At 34.5% G+C, this 23,010-nt stretch overlaps 1 protein-coding gene across 1 annotated transcript in view; it reads left to right on the top strand.

The window, feature by feature from the left end:
- NCAM2 (neural cell adhesion molecule 2) overlaps positions 1 to 23,010 on the top strand; it is a 196,084-nt gene that overhangs the window by 27,744 nt on the left and 145,330 nt on the right. The window contains exons 2-5 of the mRNA XM_054712874.1: positions 10,874 to 10,988; positions 13,145 to 13,219; positions 17,174 to 17,380; positions 19,505 to 19,648. Coding sequence (XP_054568849.1) covers positions 10,874 to 10,988; positions 13,145 to 13,219; positions 17,174 to 17,380; positions 19,505 to 19,648 — 541 coding nt within the window. The remainder of the gene's footprint in view (positions 1 to 10,873; positions 10,989 to 13,144; positions 13,220 to 17,173; positions 17,381 to 19,504; positions 19,649 to 23,010) is intronic.

Raw genomic sequence — 23,010 nt, 5'->3', positions numbered from 1 at the left:
TACTCACACATGTTTGTTCCAGGGCAAAAGCCCACCACTAATGTAAACTTTCAGTTATTGGGATGAAACGAATCCCTTTGTTCTTGGTTTGGCTGTATTTGGGGAGCTCCATTCAGTTTCCTGATCCCTTGGACTGGTTTGTAAAGGGGATAATTGATAAAGTTTAAAAGCACAAGTGCAGGATAGATTCACATAAGTTTATATTGAAAAGCAACTTAGGCAGATTAAGTTGAACATTATGCATTCTAGAATGTGCATTGTTGTTAATGTTCTAAGTTAAAGTGTATGTATTTGATATGTACTAGTAGTAGTCTTTCCCCAATACCACCTTCCCAAGATGGTATTTGTATAGCAGCGTGTGTGTGTGTGTGTGTGTGTGTGTGTGTGTGTGTGTGTGTGTGAAGGTATTGGGAGGACCCTGAGATACGTGCTCATCCTCTGGTACTTGGTTTGGCTGAAGTTTTAGGATTTTGTGGAGTTCCTGCTCCCTTGAACTGATGTCTTCAGAGAAATTGCTGGTGAATATGTTCTTTGTACCTAAGACTTCATCAAGGACAAGGGACTCCCTCATGCTGCTTCAGGTCCAACTCAGTTGCTGTTGGTGATGGCTTCTAAGAGTTACCTTGCATTTTCTGTCCTCCTGGCTAGTTTGTGACTAAAGACCAATCATTTACCTCCCACCAGGGAATTCACTTCCCAACAAACCTAATGATCAAAACTATTTTCTGTTACATTGGACATGTGTGATTTTGGGGACATTGCACCTACCGGAACCACATAGAAGTTAAAAAACAACACAATAATAGCAACACTTGTTCTCTTTGGTTCTAACTTATTACATTGATTTATTTCTTTGCTGTCTCTGGTTGATGCACAGTCACCATCTATGGAATTGCTTCATGCTGTACACACACACACACACACACACACACACACACACACACACACACACAAACAGACACACACAGCCACTCAACATTGTGAGGCCCAATTTCTTTGATTTCAGCTTTTATTTTAACCCATGGAACACACCTCTGTTATTATAGCCCAAGCTAGGAAGCTGGGCTATAGAAAAATGAGTCCTGGCAACTCCATAATTTTCATCTCTCTTTCATCACTCAGTCCTTTGGGAAGAAGGTAGGTTATTTACTCTCTTCATCTCTGGAAGTGATTCCCCCAACTCATCTCTTCCCCAGCTCCTTCACTCAAATTCTTCAACAAAATAGCACCAAGTGTTTTGGAGATCCAAAGTTAGCCCAGGCTGGGGATCAGTAGTCTAAGCACAGGTTCACCTCTGCATTATGTTGGGACCTTCAGAAACTGACAAGCCTTCTGGACCTCTTTCCTCACCTGTACCCTGAGATTGGTTGACTAGAGATCCTACAGACACTTTCAGGCTAAGACAATCTAAGATTTTGAGATGCCTTAAATCCTTGCACTGGAAAAAACATCCTATATAATAAAGAGCTAATATGCTAATTAGACCGAACAGCAGAATGACCGTCCAGACGACCTTCCGGATGACCTTCTGGATGACCTTCTGAACAAAGCTGGGGAAGCAAGGGCCGAGGCAGCCAGGGTTACAAGGGCCGAGCCCCTTGCATGAATTTTGTGCACTGGGCCTCTAGTTTTCTCTATATTTAGTTATCCAATATAATTTGCTAGTTTTAATTTGTTTTGGATTTTCTATGACTACATTGAAATAAATCCTTTGTAAAATATGCCTTTTTAAATAGTTAATCTTAGTTTTAAACATAAATGTCCCTGGTTACAATATAGGTACCCTAAAATTGACTTAGAGGCATAAGAAACAGAAATTTTGTTGACTTCTTAAACATATAAACTGTTTATTTCATGGAAGTGGAAATTTTTCAGCTTGATGAAATATTTTTCTGTTCATAGCAGCAAACTTTGCATAGTGCTTAAGCAAATCTTCTCAGTGATTCCATTTATAAGTGGTTATTCAGTGTCCAATCAATTCATGAGCAAGCAATTGCATATATCTTTAAATTATACATGTTAATTTTATTCTAGTAATTATTGTTACCATATTGTCCTGAAAACCTTAAAAACATTGTGACACATGCCTTGTAATCTTTCAAAATTGCTTATTTAAGAAGAGTACACTTCTAAAAATATTTTGGACTCTAGCATAAAGTACTGATGTTATAATACTTTTATGATTTTCCCCGAGAAGATATAATTAATATACTCTCACATTAAGCATGGCATCTTTCATTGACCCCTCATTTTAGTGCTTCTAATTAAAACATGTTTGTTCCTGATACTGAGGGAAATATGTTTCTTGTACTTTTTTGCATTATTTTATAGTAGCATTTGCAATACGCTGAGGGGTTTTCCATTTTTTAACAATGTATGTCAAGGTTTACTTGTAAGCATCATAAGTGCTGAATAGCTAATACTATAATACCACTCAGGAAAGTGAGAAAGGTGAGACAGTCCAGCTGTACTGGTGTGTGACAGATGTTTGATTTCTGAATTGTCAGACATAAATAAGATTTAGGCAAACCTTAATGAAAAAGTCCATACACTGGGTGTAGACAAAACCCTTAGGCACCAAGAGACTTAGGAATTAGGCCCATTGCAGACACTTTCCCCAAATTAATTTATTGCTGCATATTATTTACAGTGATTCAAGTTTTACAGGATGTTCTATGCTGCTTTCATCAAGGCAGCTAATAACTTACATGTCTAAGTGGTGCCTGTTGAAATAAACTTGAACTGGATGTAGAACTTGGACTTAGCTGTTACTTCATGAGATTGTAGTTTTAATTAAATGTCATACTTAATGTAAGTGATGTGTGAGCTGTTCCTGGTCTGGTAATAGACTCGAGGCCTAACTACAGCATAAGCACAGATAGCTTCACTCATCATTCAGATGACATTCCACAATCTAACTGGCCTAGCGGGATATTTTCAATTTTTGTTGTTGTTGTTAATCCTCACTCAAGTATAATTTTCCACTGATTATTAGAGAGAGAGAAACATCAATGTGAGAGAGACACGTTGATTGGTTGCCTCTCGCAGGTGCCCTGCCACCGAGGTAGGAGGTATGTGCCCTTGACCGGAATCCAACCTGGGACCCTTCAGTCCCCCAGGCCGATGCTCTATCCATTGAGCCAAACAGGCCATGGTTTAACTTTTATTTACATTAATGATATATAAAAAAATGACTGACTTTAAAACTAATGTATAAGAAAGATGGTCCCATTGCTTCCTGTATTACAAATGTTAAGGTCTAATATGTAATTATTTTACTTTGATTAATAAGCTGTTTTGATGAGTATGTATGCAATAAAATGTATTTAAATTATGTTTGAGGTTGCAACTTTTATATCCCCTTCTTAAGCTTACTGAATGTTATTCAATTCAAATAATATATTTTAGGAAAAATGTCACTTGTCTTTTTTTAAAAAAAAACACAAAAATATGTTTCAATCAGCATAAACTTCATGTCACGAATATTTCCTCTTCAGTGTGATGTATGATTCCCTTTATTTTCTTGGGAAGTCCAGGTGTTTAAATGTTTGACATAGGGGAGATTCTCTACACATGTGTGATTAATTTTGCTTAGTGCTGTGGTTCAATAAAGGTGAGAATGTGACGATTATAAACATGTTGCCTCACCATTGTGGTCTTCCCACGCTCATCGTTGCCTGACATTTTCTAACGGGGGCTCTCTCAATCACGTTTACTTTTTTCTTTCCTTTTAAACCTGATTTGCTCTTGTTTTCATTCACATTGCCTAGTTTGAACATGACTTAGTTTTTGATTACTGCTCACTTGGATGGCATTTTTGTACATTTTATGTTCCCATATGAAATGCATGTTTGAATTGAAGCACACACACAATTACTGAACAATCATATGGGAACAGTTTTTTTTTTTTTTTTTTTTTTTTTACTCAGAGTCACTTAATTCGTCACTAATTCTACATGAAAATTTTTGTATGTTTAGCAAGATATATGTTCTCAAAAATAGAATAGACTACAGAGAATAAAAATAGTTTTAAAACTGCTTTTCCTTGGATTCAACCACCAAAATAATCATGGAGCGATATAAGTAAGAAATTTTTCATTTGGTTTTATTTTAGTTTACAATAGTATCACTCTGCTTATACACTGATATTTTGGCAGGGACTCTTCTCCAGACCCTGTTTAGGTGGACAGAGTAAGATAAAGAAGGTATGCTTGTTTTTTCAAACAGTATATAGTTCAGTGGAGAAACAAGCATGTGAAAAAAATTGAGCATATGTGAATTGCTACTGACAAGTAGTACAGAAATTCAAAACAAACAACCTTCCTTGGTTTTAGATTAATTTTAAATAAACTAGTACTAAATGAACTTGAATAAGAGAATATAATGCTTTTAAGAAAATGTGCAAATTTATTTTTTGCTTATTAAAATAATGAAATTCTTAACATACTTTAATACAATGTATTGAGTGTTTATGAGAAAGAACTACAAGATTTTAGAAGATATTGAAAGGTATGATTTACTGCCTGCAGGACTCAAATAAGTGTTTAACAGAATATTATAGGCATGTCCTTAGATGAGAAAAGGAGAAAGGCAACATTGAATAAGGAAAACAATGCAAAAATAAAAAGAAAACTATGAAAGTGGGGCCTATTTGCAGTTTCATGATTAACTATTGTGTGTGCTATTTTGATTTGGTTTTGCTTCCGTACCTGGAAAGTGGCAGGGGAAAAAGTTGAGTAAAGGCAGGTTATGGCCAGACTGTGAAGGACTTTACATGCTACATGTGAAGGAGTTTGGATTTTATCTATACACAATGGGAAGTGTATTCATATTACACAATAGTAATTATGTTGGATTGTCACAGTCCACCCCATGCTGATCACATTTTAAAGTGCACATGGGTCAGCTGGGGATCTTGTTAAATTATAGATTGTGATTCAGTCAGTATGAAATGGGACCTGAGATTCTATATGAACAAGAAGCTCCTAATTCAGGTCAATGGTTATGAACTGAGGACCACTTTGTAAGTAGTAATGGTTAGTTAGCACCTGGAAGCTACATGAAATAGAAAATGCTAGGCCTTACATCACATATATTAAATCAAAATTTCCACGGATGGGGCCAAAACAAAATGCACACATACAACAGAAATGCGCGCGCGCGCGCACACACACACACACACACACACACACACACACACTTCCTCGGATGTTTCTGATGAGCCCTAAACCCAAGAACTAATCTTGTACAGGTTTGCTGACCACTCACTACACCAGGCGAGCAGGGATGAGAATGAAACAGAGCCAGTGAGCATACATAACAGAAGCAGATTTGAGAGACATTAAAGGAAAAATGCATTGGATCTTGAGTTTTATTATTTGAGAGAGGAGAGGCTAGAGAAACATAGATATTTCTATTTTTTTTTATGACAAAAGAGATTCAGTAGTTAATAATAGTATAACCTAAGACAGAGAATAAAGAATGGGGTAAGATAGAAAGAGAATGTTCTTGAGCTTTGCTATGTTGACTTTGAGAAATATGAAAGTTTTTTGTAAAGAGATATAATAGGTATTAGCAAATATGTTTCTTAGTCCTCAAAAATGATGAGAGCGAAGAAGATACACACACATCTACACACATTTGATCTATAATTAATATACAGAAGAGGGGATGGTAGGCAGATGGAAGCTGAGTTTTGAGTGTTTGCAATGGGCCAGATCATACTGTACGTTTTTTGTATATATATAAAAGGCATTAGATAATAGACACTGGGCACAAATGGCTGGGTTCCAATCTGGCTTCACTACATGTTGGATGAGTGGTCTTTACCATGACTGGACACTATCATGTGCCTCAGCTTCCTCATCTATAAAATAGGAATGATAGTAGATTATATTTAATAGGCTTTTCTAAGCATTAAAAGATTTACTTTAGGCACACTGATTAAAACAATGCCCAGCAAATAATAAATAACAGATATGTTTGTGCAGTAGAAGGTATATAAAATTCCAAGATAAGAAAAGAAAGAGCTTACTAAGAAACACAGATATTTAAGGCATATGTGGAAGAAGAGATGAAACCAAAATACTAAAATGAGAGTAATCAGAAAAGGGAGCAGAGAATGCTTATGTAGAGGTCAAGGAATGGGGCAGTTAAAGAACAAAGTAGTCAGCAGTCCCTCATCCTTGATTAAATGTTTAAAGAAAGGAAGCTGAAAATTATTACTGGATTTGAAAATTAGAAGGTTGTGGTTGACCTTTGGGAAAACAACATATAAGCTGAATGAAGAGGACAGAAGAAATGGTAATGGAATAAATAATAGCTAAGAAAACAGAGAGTTCTTTCTTTTCTCTTCCTTTCTTTTAGAAAATAATTTAAGACAAGTAAGGACATACCATAGTAACTTGAGAGATGAGAAAGGAAAGCATGATTTTTCTTTTTTGGTTATTCTGTTTTATTTTTTGTCATTTATTATTGTTTTGTTTTTAGAATGAATGTGATAAGCCAGTGTCTATAGCTTGTCAAGAAGGGGCCAATAGAAAGAGAAGCATCTGAAAAGCAACTGAGGCTTTTATTTTCTTAACTTGGAATGAGAAGATTGAAAAGCTTAGTGCAAATATAAAAAACATAGAGGTTGCCGAAACCAGTTTGGCTCAGTGGATAGAGCGTCAGCCTGCGGACTGAAAGGTCCCAGGTTCAATTCCGGTCAAGGGCACGTACCTTGGTTGCGGGCACATCCCCAGTAGGGGGTGTGCAGGAGGCAGCTGATCGATGTTTCTAACTCTCTATCTCTCTCCCTTCCTCTCTGTAAGAAATCAATAAAAAATATATTTAAAAAAAACAAAAAACAAAAAAATAAACACACACACACACACACACACACACAACACACACACAAAACAACCATGGAGGTTGAGGGGCATTACACTAAAAAGTTCAACTTGGTCTTCTTGGCAAACTTAGGTGAAACAAGTTGTTAAGAAGTAATTTTGATAAAATGGTCACAGCCATCAGATTTTCTGATTTTAAATGATAGAGTAGCTCACCTTAAATGCTCCAAAATTTCTGAATTTTCTTGAATATTGTAGTGACTTCCAAAACCTAAGAGCCAACATAGGCTGTTGTGATACATTGACATAAAAGTTTAATAATAATAAAATGAATAATATCATAATTATTTACCTAATTCCTTCAATGAAGATACAATTTTAAAATATATTTTCAATGAAAAAGTGTTTTCTCATTCATTTGGTATAATCAATAATTTATAAGGACCTTCTATCAGTAAGACTCCTTAAGAGTTTCTATAATTACTAAGTAAGTACATTAGTCCTCTAAGTCCCAAAGGGGGGGAAAAAGTGCTTACTTTAAAAATCTTACAAGTCATTGTACCAAGATAAATCGATACCTTAAGTTGTCTCTGCATGGCTGTTGGAATTTTAAGCAGATACAATTCTGCTTTGTGTCAGACGCGTGGTAGACTGATTAAGTTGTCAGTTTTTAAATCGCTGCAAGTGATAAACTGGCCCTTTTAAATGCCACTGTTAAATGTTGTATCAAGCTGCAAAGGGCTCCTGGTCTCCAGATAGAACTTAAAAATGCCAGTGGCTTCATTACATTTACATTCTTGTAAATTAAGAATGTCCCTTTTGCATATCTGCTATTTGGTCTGCGCGCTTACTTAAATTATAAATAGTAATTTAAGCTTTGTTATGATAGCCGTTATCTTTGTTAAAATGTTGCTTGTGTTCTATTTTGGAAATAATTTTCACTTATGAAATACATTACAGCTTCATCTTTTCCCATCTAATGAGCTCTTCTGAAATTCCTTTTTATGTTGGTGACCCTTGTTTCACTGAAGTAGAAAATCTTAACTTTTTTTCTTTTTACTTTTTCACGAAAGTTCTAATTGATCACAAAGCTGACTCCTACTTTGTTTTTATTACATATATTCCTACCTTTCCATGTACTCTGCCACCAGCCATTCTAGGTGCTCATTATTGTGTCCCCTAGGGCTTGGCCCCTTCAATTTGTCAGCCATCCTATATTCTGACTTATCTTTACTAAATGTCAATTTTGTCATGTTCACATTCCTATTTATAAATAATTAATGGACCAAAGTTTACCATGGCTTTTGAGATCCTCCAGCATCTATGTAAAACTATCCGATGTTACTATATTACGTAAGATATTATACATGAGGTCCACCTCATCTATATTGATCTACGTGTTATTCCCTGAATGTTTCTTGATCATTTATTTGCCCCAGTTGACCTGGGGTGATCCCCTTTTTCTGTTTTTTATTAAACTATCTATCCCACCTTTTTTTTTAATAAAAAAAAAAGTTTTGTTGCCCTCTATATAGCTTTCTTGATCATAAACCTCATGATAGCCATAATTGGTACATATCATCTCATTTTATCATATATATTTTTGGTTTTGTTATTGTCTTCAAATAAACTGTAAATTCCTTAATGTCAGGAACTATGGCTTATATTTATTGTATACCATACCATTTAAAGAGTGATTTGCAAAATGCATGCAATCAAAAAATTCTGATAAAAATTTACTGAATTCTACTTTTAAGATTGATATTGCATGCATTTCTTTGAAAATAGTTCACAGAGGACATATATCTATCATGGCTCCATGTTTCAGTGTGTATATTTAAAACATTTTCTTACCTTGAATAATAATCTCTTGTGAAGATTCTGCATTCTGATTATCTAACCCCAACTCGAATACAAAAACATAATGTATTGATTAATTTATGACATGCCATCATTTAAACAATAATGCCCCTTATATGAAATGAATCCATATAACATTATACCCTTCATAGTTTTCTTCAAAGTCATTATATCTGTTCCAAAGACACAAGAAGAATAAAACATCAAAAGCAGATTTTTCAGCATTAGTGAATGCCACAGATACTATAACTTCAAACCCTAATCCTAAATAGAATCTTGGGGAAGAAAAGCTTAATATTTTTTTCCTAAATGAAATAAAGGCCCCATATCAATATCCACTTTCATTTCTTTGTGTCTATATTGAAACACCAGAAATGACAGGAAGATTAACTGGACAGATATCAAATAAATTATTGCTGTCCCGTTTTGTCTGAACACAGCTTTTGGCCTTAGGGAAGTATTTTCTTTTCTTTTGACAATTGGGTTCAAGATGAATCTGTTGGATGTGGCCATGGGTCAACAATGATCACAAGAAATTCTGGATTTTAAGTAACTAAAGCAGTGTTTGAGGTGTGGCCTTAAATTGTAATTATCCAGGTTTTTCCTAATATTCACATGTAATGTGTTTGTGGAGATCAAGTAGAGCAATTCTAGCCTTTGGTAAATGTATTAAACTAGAGAATTATATGTTTCCTTTAAATAATTTTAATACCTAAAATAGAGCATTGTTATCAAAATGCCCATGAAAAATATGGTCCTGATTTATGTGTGAATTGAGAAAATAACCAAATATTTTAATATAAAAGACCTAATTAACTTTAAGCTAAATTTTATTTTGTTATAATTAATATGTTATTTATTACACCCATGGGCAAATCAGTGCCTATATCTTTTAAGTTACGTCTTTCCTATAAATTCTTCCTTAGGAAAGCAATACAAATATACTCCAAAGATAAATATGGGAATTATTTACACAATAATTGGTAGATACTTCTCAAACTCTCTGACACCCTTACATTCAATGTAAGGCAGTGAAGTCATTATGAAATTTTATATTGTTAATACCGTCAATGTTCTGTACCTTTTGTGCAATAAGCTCTGGGTTGTCAGCCCATTATTCTCATGTATTCATATATTATCGTTTAGGAGAAACAGAAGGGAGGTTGATGAGCCTTTACCTCTAGGAGTTTACACTAAATAAGGTAGAGAACGGAGTATAATTATCAACAGCATGTTTCATTTGTTTAGTGAAAATGCCTCTTAATTAAAAAAATATTTTATTGATTTCAGAGAGGAAGGGATATATATAAACATCAGTGATGAGAGAGAATTGTTGATCAGCCGCCTCCTGCAAGCCCCCCACCAGGGATTAAGTGCACAACCCAAGCATGTGCCCTGACTGGGAATTGAACTCAGGACCCTTCAGTCTGAAGGCTGAAGCTCTTATCCACTGAGCCAAACCAGCTAGGGCTGAAAATGCCTCTTGAGCAAAAATATGTATTTGTTGATGCCATTGATAGAGCTCTTAAAGAATGTTTTGCAAAGTTACTGATATTTTAGTTTTGTTTTGAATCTAGAAAATAGCCAACCATATGGTAGTGTGAGAAAGGGTGATGAAGGCAGAGGAAATAGTTGGAGCAAATGCACAGTGATGGGAAAGTGGGAGTCAGTGGAGAAGGGGTGGGGATAGTTCATCCTTGTCTATACTGCAGATGCACTGGGAAGGGACAATTATAAATAAACTTGGAAAGGTAAGTTTCTTAACATTAAAATGTGTACAATAATTATTTAATTGGCCCAAAAAAATCTTCTTTGAATACTTTTGTGTAGGCAAGTGAAATTAAACAGTTTTAGAAAGGTATTCATGAAGTAGCCTGAGAAATACTTTCATGAGAAGAGAGATGAAGAGGAAAAGAAATCTAGAACTTCACATGTTACTATCACAGATTAAATATCTCACATTAATTAAAGAGTACATGTATTAGGGGAAGAGTGTTGGAAATAAACAAAAATGCATACCCATGTTATTTCAGAGGTTATATCTTCAAGGTTTGAAAATTCATTAATGGTGACCAAAATTGGAATGAATGTGAGCAGTTTGTTTGTTTGTTATGGATGGGTAATGGGTTCAGTTTGCACACAGAAAGTTTGAAATTAAAATCTTCTATCTAATTGAATACTAGTTGAGGGTTGAAAATTGGAGTATTAGCTCTTTGGGAAAGTTCAAACTGAAGATCCAAGGAGAAAAGGTAATTGTTGCCATTAATGATGCCTTAAAGAAGAAAGTAAAGGGAGGGGGTAAATGAGAAAGAGGAAAATAATCACTATTTTCTTTTTTCTTTCAACTATATTACCTTTTTTTTCTGCTTCCTTCCTTTCTATTGGTTGGTATGTCCAAAACTTCCCCAAATTATAAAACCCCTGACCATGTGCCCAAAATGGTGTGTTCCAAAAACACCACCCACCTCTTTAGGTTCAAGCTTCTTATAAGGGAATTCTCAAATTTCTTAACTTCTGTCATTTGCCTCTGTTGACCCCATTACCCATAAACTAAGCTTACATAGTGAATTAGTGACTTCTACAAAGGAAAAGTCCTCTTCTGTGAATTCTCATTGGAATTAACATTGTTTAAATATAGTTATGTTACCTAATTAATCTAATTTCATTTTTTAAAATTTCATGTTCCTACTTCTCCTATTGGTTGTTTCAGCTGACTCACTTCATAGTGCCTTACTGTACTGTCTACTTTATAATGTCAGAATGTGTATTTAGGTTAAAAATAGCTTTATTTCTAAAAATCTTGGGCAGTCTGGGCTGATGATGTAGATCTTCTGAAGGAGAATTTGGTTTGCTTCAGTCACTTACCTATGAACCTTACACGTGACACTGCTTTTTAGTTTAATTTTTCTGGTTGGGATTTCCCAAAGATCACCTTTATAGCTAAATAAAGCTAAATCCCAAACATGGGATATGGTGAAAAAGTGGTTAATCTATTTAAGGAGAAACATTTTTCCTCTACACAGGCCAGAATTGTGGGTTCCAAACACACAGTCCATCTCTTTAGGCTCTCATAAGGGAAATCTCAAATTTCTTAACTTTTGGAATTTGCGAAAGACAACTTCCCTTGTCATCAACCTTTTGCCAGTGGGCTGATTTATTCTTATCCTTCTTATTATATGGATTAACTTTATTCTGGTCCAGTGTTACCTGGGGTTCTGTAGCACCCCCTTTTCTAGACAAGCTTTGATCAAATATCTGTGCACTATATGCATCTTTTGGTTGCTTTGATCTATAAATTCTTGACTTATATTCTAGTTTTTAGAATTTTTCTTTGTTTTTTGTTTGTTAGTTTGTTGTTGTTTTTTTTTGTTGTTTTGTTGTTGTTGTTTTTACCAACAGCTCCATTACTTTACCATGCACTTCTGAAAGCAAGAGATGGTCAAACAAGGTTTTAGGGAATAGTCACACTCTCTTGTCCATCATTTTATTAGAAACTAGAGGCCTAGTGCACGCAATTCTTGTACGGGTAGGGTCCTCAGCAGCTGTAGGTTGCTGGCCAGGGCCTCCCTTTGTTCTGTGCCGCCTCCTGGTGGTCAAGCATGTCTTAGTGTGCAATCAAACTCCCAGTTAGTTGAACTCCCAAGAGACACTTTGCATATTAGGCTTTTATATATATAGATATAGATAGATAGATAGATAGATAGATAGATACATATATATATATATATATATATATATATATATATAGATAGATAGATAGATAGATAGATAGATGATAGATAGATAGATATATAGATAGATAGATAGATAGATAGATATAGATATACATCTTTCAATTTGGATTAAAACAATTTCTAGATTCTTCATCTATTTTATTGCAAATTTTGGAAAAAATTATTGAACATCTCATCTATTTATTGCCATTGTCCTTATGCATCATGTCAAAATAAATGTTCACTCACCTTTCCCTATGCAATGCTTCCTCTCTTTCCCATGTATGTCTCCTTTCATTGAAATATTTTAGTAGGTACTCAAAATGTAGTTAATTTATATTTTTATTGTTGTAATAACAGTGTAAGGTATACTTTTTGTAACAAGGTTTCTAATTTGGGGCAAAATATTTCTTTAACTGTTGCCTAGTCAGGTGGCGCATATAAACCTAGCATGTAAATATGCAACAGCTGTCTGAGGGTGAATTTGCACATTAATTGACAAACAAATTTCAAAATATTAGCGTGAATGAGTCCTTTATTTGGTCTGGCTGTAGAAGTGCATAATAAAATGTAACATTTTGTTGTTAGATCATATTTTACAAAACTTTCATTTCTCTTTATGGGCAATAAAAATTGGGGTAAGTAATTGCTGTTAAAATAATGTGGTTATAGATTATGTAGTAAAATCTTAGAATTCATGTTTAAAACCATAATTAATTGTTACTCAAATATTTTTTTCAGCTCTTCTTCAAGTGACAATTTCACTTAGCAAAGTAGAGCTTAGTGTGGGTGAATCTAAATTCTTCACATGTACAGGTATGTATTACAAATATTTTCAGATAATTTGTTTTATGCTTTAATTATTTAACATAATATATTGGCAAAATTTAAGTTGTGCAAAACAATTCTCTAAAAATAAAGTCTTATCATTGGTCTTATAATAATTGGAAAAATATCAATTATTATATTTTTCATATTAAACAGTATGAATTTTATTTCTGTTAACTTTATTAATTTTGTATGTCAAATTAGATCATTTATTTGGAAAATAATTTATAATTAAATATAATGCATACACATTGATTTAAATCAATTAAAATATTATACCTGTGTAGATAGTAATGTTAGGGTGAATGTAAATATTATAACTAATATTTATAAATATACAATGAATAAATTAAATAAGGTACACTGCATTACAGTTACACCTGCTGAAAATTTTAGGACAAAGCATAGGACAAAGCAAATCAAATTTATCCTTATAAAAAGTGATTTTAAAAAATAGTTATTTAATCAGGAAAAAATTTCAAGATTTTTGTGACTAATCAAAAGTATTAGATGTCATAATGCTTATGGGAAATTATATGGAATTCGTTCAGTTTAATTGCACACATGCAGAATTTTTCAAAAGAGATTTAAATATTTAAACATCAAATTTTAATTCAGCACACTGTGGAACACACGAATGAATACATTCTACTTATATTTAGTGTCATCATATTCATTTTATTCATAAAATCCTTATACTTAGTATTTTTAAAAAGAAAACTTTATTTTTAGTGTTAAAAATATTCACTTAGTGCCTAAATGGCTTTCTAGAGTATTTTCAAATTTTTTCTATTTCTGTTTCTACTTAAGCAATTCACAACTGGATTTAAATAGGATTTAAATGATATAAAATGCATTATAAAGTTATCTTGAGAATGGCATGGCTTATTATTATAAAAATTATTAAAAACATATAGTTACAATAACATACATATCAATCATATCCATAGTATATAAGCTATATAATATACTATATTATAACTACATATACTATATATTTTAAATTATATTATTATATTATATCTATATAATAAAGAGGTAATATGCAAATTGACTCTCATGCTGTCACAAGATGGCTGCACTCACAACGGAGGCAGGTTCCCATAACACAAGATGGCTGTGCCCACAGCAAAGGCGGGCTTCCCATAACATAAGATGGCTGTGCCCATAGTGGAGGCGGGCGTCCCATAACGAGTGATCAGCAGGGACCTGAGGTTGTGTGGTGCCAGGCCAGGGCAGGGGACCTGAGGCTGTGCCCCCCTCCCAGCGGGGCTTGACTGGGGACCTCAGGCCGTGCCCCCTGCCCCAGCACTGGGACGGGGGACCTCGGCTGTGTCCCCAGCCCTGGCGGGGCTTGACGGGGGACCTGAGGCTGTGCCCCCCACCTGGCGCTGGGCCAGGGGACCTGAGGTTGTGCCCCCTGCCTGGTGGGACATGATGGGGGTGGGGCCGGCTGGGTCTGGATCTCATCCAGTGGGGGTGGGGCCGGCCGGGTATTGGTCTGGCATGATTTCGAGGTGCGGGTGGGCGGGGACTTGACTCTGGGTCCCGTGGTGCACCCCATACTCTGACAGGAGGAAGATTTTCATATACATTTTACTAATTTTCTTTCATCTCTTGACACTTTTATTATAGAGAAAGGGCAAATAGCAATATGAAAATATTTCCTCTAATTAATTCCCTTTTAATGTGCATGAATTTTGTGCACTGGGTCACTAGTTATATTATATTTATCATATCTATGAAAAACTAATAAAGGCCATGAGTTTTTATACATTTGCCTTCATAAAGTTTAGAATTGATAGATGTGTTGATACATATTTTTGTATATTGACAAATGAAAAGCAAGGGTAAAACTGATTTAACATCAATTATTATGTCATCAAATCATTGACATAAGCATATAGGTCATTGTTTCTAAATCTCATCCATATTTTATATACACAAATGCACAATTGTATCCAATAATCACAGAAAAGTGAAATAGCTTAAAATTAATTTTTAGAAATTTAAATAAATATTATTTTATTCAATTTGCATATGATAACAATATAAATTATGTAATGTAATTGCCTCTGTCAAATTAAGATAAAATTTAAATGTATGAATTAACATAATTCAATGGTACTGAGTTTTGCTCTAAATAATAAGGCAAAATAACTAAACATTTTTTTCTTTTTATATAAAGATCTATAACCAAGAATTATACTGTTATCATGGAAGTGTCCTTATTTTTGTTAAATATAGTAGTGAAACAAAAATCTAAAAATAATGATGTGGTGAACCCATGCAAATTAGAAAGCTTGCATGTATTTTTTCCTATACGTTGGTATCTATGGTGACATGACTGTAGTTTCATTGTACCCTAAAACACAGACACCTGGAACACAATAAATAAATCTATCTGAAATTTAGGGAAGTTAGGATGGAGTCGGATCCTCAGAGAACTAAGAGTATGTCATATGTAGCAAAAGAATTTTTATACTACGTTTTCAAGAAAATAAAAAGTGTCATTGTATTTATTAATTTCTCCAGTGGGTCACTCTTATCAAGAAAATAACATGAAAAATTTTATTGAAATGTATTAATTACCAGAGATGCCAGAAAAAAAGAATATGATGACCCATCCATAAAAATCCAGAGTAAACTCTCCATAATAATAAAGTCGTATACCATATTATTAATAATGAAAATATACAAAATATTACACATAATATTATCTACATTTTACTGTATAAAATGAGATTTTTGTATTCTTCAAACTTATGCTCATATACACTATTCTTTAGTGACATCTCTATGGAGTGGGAACTTGAAGTTAAAAAGCTGCCCTAAATGAGTTATCCTATAACTGCTATGGTATTTTGATGTGTTGAGAAAAACAGAAAATAGCATAATTGAGATCCTTTTAAAATGTAAACTTTCATGCTTTTGCTCTAGCATGTCTAATTTGATGTCGAAAGGATACTAATTTATTTCTAAAGCGACTTGTTGGGAGAAAAATAAGAAGGAACAATTTTCTTCAAAGAGGTCCTGCAGATGTTAGCTAACTTTATGCATTTTCCCGGATACTTTTGAGTTAGTAGTGTATGCTGCTCCCACAAATTATCTCTCAATTAGGTGAAATACAGCATTTTTGTGACTACAAGCAAACACAGGAATCTTCAGCTTTTACAAAGAAGATAATAACCTAGATTCTGAATTGGAAAACTTAAATATATGTTTACCCTGTAATGCTTTGGTTATAATTGCCGGGAGGGATAAGTAGCATTTCAATGCATTCTAATTATCATATGACTAAATAGTTAACAGTTTTAGCTTAAAATTATGAAAGTACTGATTAGAGAAAAGAGATTAGGGCCTCATATTAAAAATTTTCATTGGTCATATCTGTACAAATAGCAAGACTTGGGGTATTTATTCAAAATTTAGTATTACCAAAAACCAAAATTTATTTTTTATGAGATTTACATTTTTATGAGCTCTGCTTTATGAGGCAAAAAAAGTTCTAACTCTTTACCCTAACAAAGAGAACCAAAGAGGTGAAATCATGTTAGTAATCATGATTCTGTTCAGATATATCTGTCAATAATCTATTTCAGACTGAATGGCCAAGGCAGTTTTATAAGTTACCTTAGTGAAAATCCATAGATTACTATGGTAAGTATTCAGTTATCATTGCTTAAACTGATGTTTCCTATGGAACTTTTGGGTTTTGCTTACTCAAATGGGATTGAATCTTCAACATTGGATAAACAAGAGAACATGTGTTCTAACATTTGTGTTTACTTTCAATTTGGTAAGATTTTCAGATTTCAAGTCTTTCCCTATTTAAGTTTTTTTCAAAATTGTTAAAAACTGTTATGTAATAAGTAAATGTCAATGCAAAAACAAACACTTGAATCATATTTTCAAACATTTCTTTTCCATGCTTCTTTGCAGCAATTGGTGAGCCTGAGAGTATAGACTGGTATAATCCTCAAGGAGAAAAGATAATTTCAACACAGAGGGTAATGGTACAAAAGGAGGGTGTCAGGTCACGATTAACCATCTACAATGCAAATATAGAAGATGCAGGGATATACCGTTGTCAAGCAACAGATGCCAAAGGACAGACACAAGAAGCTACAGTTGTTTTGGAAATTTACCGTAAGTCATGTATTTATTAGTTGATTAAAATTGTAGTTAAAAATTAAACACAAAATAACATGTGTTTCATAAAAACTAACAGGCATTAAGAACTATTGGACGAGGCAGTGTTCTTTAGACTTTTACAGATAGCAGCTTATTTTATTTTACCATACTGCAACTCTAAAATAGAATAAATAAAGGGAATAGTCAGTTAAATAATATACATAAAAATGTTTACATTTTCTCAGGCCATTGAGAACCTGCTGGGTAAATAAAAAACAGTAGTTCATTTAGTGGTATGAAATATATGGAGTACTTTTTCACTCTAAAGTAAAAGGTTATAATTAGAACCTGTGAAACTGCCTATGTGAAAGCAGTGACCAGTCTGGAATGAGAACGGGGGAGGAGTCAGTGAACAGGAGTAGACAGAGGAGAAGCTGAAAGCTCATCTAGTGGAGACGGGTATCTAGCCGGCTTCTTCACCACCAGGCCTTTTGTTAACAAGCATCTCCATGCTTTACACTTCATTTTATGACTTGAAAGCCATCACTGCTTTCCCCCTTCTCACTCTTAGAAATCATTGCCCTCATTAAGAACACTGTTGACTATCTTGGTTCGAAACCAGGCTGTATCACTTCATTTAGTGGTCTCAAGCAGCAATCACCTAGCCCAGTGGTCGGCAAGCTCATTAGTCAACAGAGCCACATATCAACAGTACAAAGATTGAAATTTCATTTGAGAGCCAAATTTTAAACTTCTTCTAACGCCACTTCTTCCAAATAGACTCGCCCAGGCCGTGGTATTTTGTGGAAGAGCCATACTCAAGAGGCCAAAGAGCCACATGTGGCTCGCGAGCCACAGTTTGCCGACCACGGACCTAACCCATCTGTCTTAGTTTCTTCACCTATAAAATGGGTAAAATAATAGTACCTACCTTATACATAGATTTTTTTGAGGACTATATTAATATTACATAAAGAACTAGAACAATGCCTTACAATTAATACGTGGTAGTTAGCATTTCTACCAGTGAAAAAATTATAAAGATTTTTGAATACTAGTTATAAGGTATCTCTTCTTAGAACTTTGTTTTTTTTATTATTCCAGGAAAAGGATTTTTTTAAAAAGCCAAAGTACATCCCCATCATGTCTTCCTCTTTGATGAGCAGGGGTATTGTTGGCACGTTGTCGCCTTCGTTTTCTTGATTTGGCCTCCCCGCCCCCATTAGTTTCTAAGCTCATATTTGGAAAGATTTTTCTTTTTTTTAAAAAAATCTTTATTTTTGAAACTATTACACAGGTCCTCCTTTCCCCCCCATTAACCTCTTTCAGCCCTCTCCCACGCCCCTAAGGTCCTTACTACTCCATTGTCTGTGTCCACAGGTTATGCATATATGCATACAAGTAAGAAAGAGTTTTCTTACTTTAAATGTTGCAAAGGAAGATCCCCGATATTTTATTTGTGAAAATAAAGAAATCTTTTTTTTTTCCCTTTGGCAAGAACACTGAATTACTTTTGTGAACATTTCTCATCAAGCATACATAGTCTGTTCCTTCACTAGTTGGACACATTTATTGGATGTCTTCGACATGGCAGACAATATTCTAAGTTCTAGAGACTCAGTAATGATTAAAACAGGAGATGTCACCAACCACTAGGTGCTGATATTTTAGTAAGTAAGCTTTGAAAAAATGCATAGATGCTACTATCCATGCTATAGGACAGTGAGAGTGGGAAGGTAGATGGCCTTTTTTTTTTTTTTTAAATCTGTGGAGGTCAGGCAGGCAGAAATGTGAAGGAATTTAAGATGTGCAAATGCGGAGTGCTGAAGGAATTGAAAAGATGACAATTTACCTGGAGCACAGAGCACAGGGAGAGAGAGAAACTGGGATCAGAGTTGTGGGACAGACTTCAGTTCATATAGGACCTGGGGTGGGATTATAAGGACTTCGGAATTTCTTCTCAGTGATGTGGGAAGAAGTTACCAGGCAGAGGAGTCATATGATCTGAATTAAGGTTTTCAAGCATCCTGTTTTAATTCATTATTTCATTATCACATCAATCAACACAGATTCTGAAACAGGTTATCGAGAGAAATAAGCGATAATACTTTTATGGCTTGTTTTGCTTTCTTGCTACAGAAAAGCTCACTTTCAGAGAAGTGGTGTCGCCTCAAGAATTCAAGCAGGGAGAGGATGCAGAAGTGGTTTGCCGAGTTAGCAGCTCACCTGCACCTGTGGTCAGCTGGTTGTATCATAATGAGGAAGTCACCGCTATTTCCGACAGTTAGTATTTTGGTAACTCCCTACGTTATATGTTCTAATAATATTGCCATTTTTTAAAAGACTAAATCTAACTGACCAAATATAGAAGTTGGAAGTTTTTTAAAATATATTTTTATTGATTTCAGAGAGGAAGGGAGAGGGAGAGAGAGATAGAAACATCAATGATGAGAAAGAATCATTGACTGGCTGCCTCCTACAGGCCCCCTACTGGGGATTGAGCCCACAACCCAGACATGTGCCCTTGACTGGCATGGAACCTGGGAACCTTCAGTCTGTAGGCCAACTCTATATCCACTCACTGAGCAAAACCGGCTAGGGCATAGAAGTTGGAATTTGTGGCCCTAAGGGTTAATTGACTATTTTGAGAACCTAAAGCAGTATATCAAGGGTTGGCAAACTATGGACCTAAGAAAAAATTCAACTCTTTTCTGTTTTATAAGGTGTTATGAGAGTACAGATAAGCCTAATCATTATATATTATATACTAGAGGCCTGGTGCACAAAATCTGTGCTCTTGGGGGGTCCCTCAGCTCAGCCTGTGCTCTCTCCCAGTCTGGAGCCCTCAAGAGATGTCCGACTGCCGCAGACACGGGAGAGGCTGCTGTGGAGGTGGGAGAGGCACTCACCAGCCATGAGCCCGGCTGTGGAAGTGCACTGACCACCAGGAGGCAGCTCCTGCATTGAGTGTCTGCCCCCTGGTGGTTATTGTGCGTCATTGCGACCGGTCGTTCTGCCGTTCGGTCAATTTGCATATTAGGCTTTTAATATATGGGATGGCTGTTTTGAGCAGCTGTGACTCAGGTGGTTTGGCCTAACAAAGCCTACTATAGTTATCATCAGGAGATTTACAGAAGAGGTTGCTGGCCCTGCTCTATTCAAGAAAAAAATTTACATGCCAACATTACAAGGATACTAAGTAAATTAAGGAATTAATCCTGATGCATTCAAATTCCATATATTATCATTCAAACATGATTCCATGGGCTCATTATACTTAAATTGAAAGTAATATCTATATGAATCCTGTTTATTATTCTGGCACTGTTCTTTCAAAGCCACCTACGTGTTTTAAATATTATGGTAAGATGCATATGGATAATAGGAGGAAAAGTACATGCATTCAAATTGTCTTTAAGAATTTGATTCAGACTGAGCTAAAAACCTAGATTAATATGACATCTGATATTGAAAGCATAATTTGCTTACATTATGCTGCTTTACCACTGTGCACTGGGAGCATTTTCAATTTAGAATAGTTTTCAATGCACCTGCATTTCAGAGAGATACAAAATAATAGAATCTTTTAAAATACTTTCCCTCTTGGATGATTTTGTTTTGTGATCCTGAGATTTGAAACTTTTACAACATAAAGGAGAGAAAGCCGAATATCTGTTTTTGAATATAAATAGAGAATGTATCATAATTATTTACTAATCGTTTTTTTTTAATTTTGAAAAAAATTTGGACTTGATATTTTAAAAAAGCTGACTAAAACTCTTCTATTATAATGTTAGGGAAAAATAATACTTTATTTCCTCTTATTTTGTTTTAGGATAACTGCTTCAGATTTTATTACCAAGCTACATGAATAAATTAGGCAATATATTTTCAGCTTTTTACCTCCCAAAAATAAAGAAATGGGAGTTCTTTTATGGTAGATAAGTGACAATGTCTAAACATTTTCAGGTTGACTAATTTAGGACTTCAAGTGTGCATCAAATTGTAAACCTTCATTGTAAAAGTATTTTTAAAAGATGCATAGAACAAAAGCCTTGAAGCAATGACTGATTATCAAGTGTAGTGTGATGGAGTAGTGATACCTCTAGGCTAAAGCTTATACTTTTTTCCTGGATCCCAGGATGGAATAATGAGAAGCTGGGATTCCATTATGGCAAAACTCTTTATTTATTTATTTATTTATTTTGCCCTAAAGCTTAGAACAACTTTTCTAACTGGTTTATACCTAATTCAGATTCTTCATCTATAAATCCTGGGCTATTATATCCAGTTTAAATAAGACACCAGGCATATAATAAATATTTATTAAATGAATAAACAAAATATTTGTCACTATATTCATTTCTCAATAAATGACATTTTCTTCTCATTCCTTCTCACTGATGTTTTAAATCTTGGGAATCAATTTTACCAAAATTATATGCATTCATATTATATCAAAAATCAGAATATCCAATGTGGATGAAGTTCTTAAACTAGATTGAAAAATGAAATGTAACCCTGAGTTGCATGGTAGGAAAATAAAAATTTTTTTTAAAGAAAAAGGATGTAATGTTGCTTTCACTGGAGGACATAAAGGATGTAGATGAATTGTGAGGAAGGACATACTTTTCTGACCTCTTAATATCGGAGGAACTATCCACAACATTTATTATCCAGCAATGTGTATGTTCATAATGAATTTTCAAGAAGTAATATTCTCCATCTGGTTATACCTCACGTGGTCTCTTTATTAAAGCGACTGAAATAAGATTAGGCTCACAACTATGAAAGGAACAGGTATGGGGATTTAGAATAATGTAGTGTGCCCAGGTAACTTCCTGGAGCCTTAGGATGGTACAGGAGTCAAGTCTAGAGTATCCAGATGAAACAATGAAGACTTGGAAATGTCCGTTTAATATCCTGACAATCATTGTCACTCTGATAGAGTAAAATAATTAGATTATCTGGTTTAAGGTTTTCAATGATCTAGATTTAACTAAGTATTTTATTATAGCATAATTAATGCAGATTCTGCAATATGTTATTGAGGGAAGTAAGCAACAATTCCTTTATCTTGGTTTTACAGTTTTGACACAGAAAAAATGGGCCATTGCTGATGCCCATTCAACCTCAGTCAGTTTGAAAGTTATTTCTGAAACTTTCTAAATGTTTTGATTATTGCCTAACAAAGTGCCCTTTCTGCATCATAAACTATAGATAAAATCATACCGTTCAATAAAAATTTCATGTATTTTACTTCCAGTATAAGATTCACTCAACAGTTATTGAACACCTAGTCTTCAAAAGTTAGTATGCTAAACGGTGGTTGTTGATGGTTAACAAGGTAAAAAAGTCCACTGGCTTCAAAATACTAATAATTGGTAGAAAAAAATAAATAGATAACTCAGTGAAAACAAGGTATGCTGATATGATAAGTAAAGAGCAATGACAGAGGATGATAAAAAACAAAACAAAACACCTGAACTAGTTAAAGCAGAGAAGGGTTTCCAAGGTGCCTGCAGAGAGAGATGTGACCTTTAAATATGAACAGGTAAAAAGTGGTGGAGAGAAAACCATATGCAGTGGTCCAGTGGTAAAAGACAGCATGAAGGGAACTTTTCAGAAACCAGAATATGTTCATT

This window comes from Eptesicus fuscus, chromosome 3, assembly GCF_027574615.1.
Source record: "Eptesicus fuscus isolate TK198812 chromosome 3, DD_ASM_mEF_20220401, whole genome shotgun sequence".
In the NCBI taxonomy this organism is placed as follows: Eukaryota; Metazoa; Chordata; class Mammalia; order Chiroptera; family Vespertilionidae; genus Eptesicus; species Eptesicus fuscus.
The sequence above is the reverse complement of the archived record's forward strand: the minus strand, read 5'-3'. Positions and strand labels throughout refer to the sequence as shown.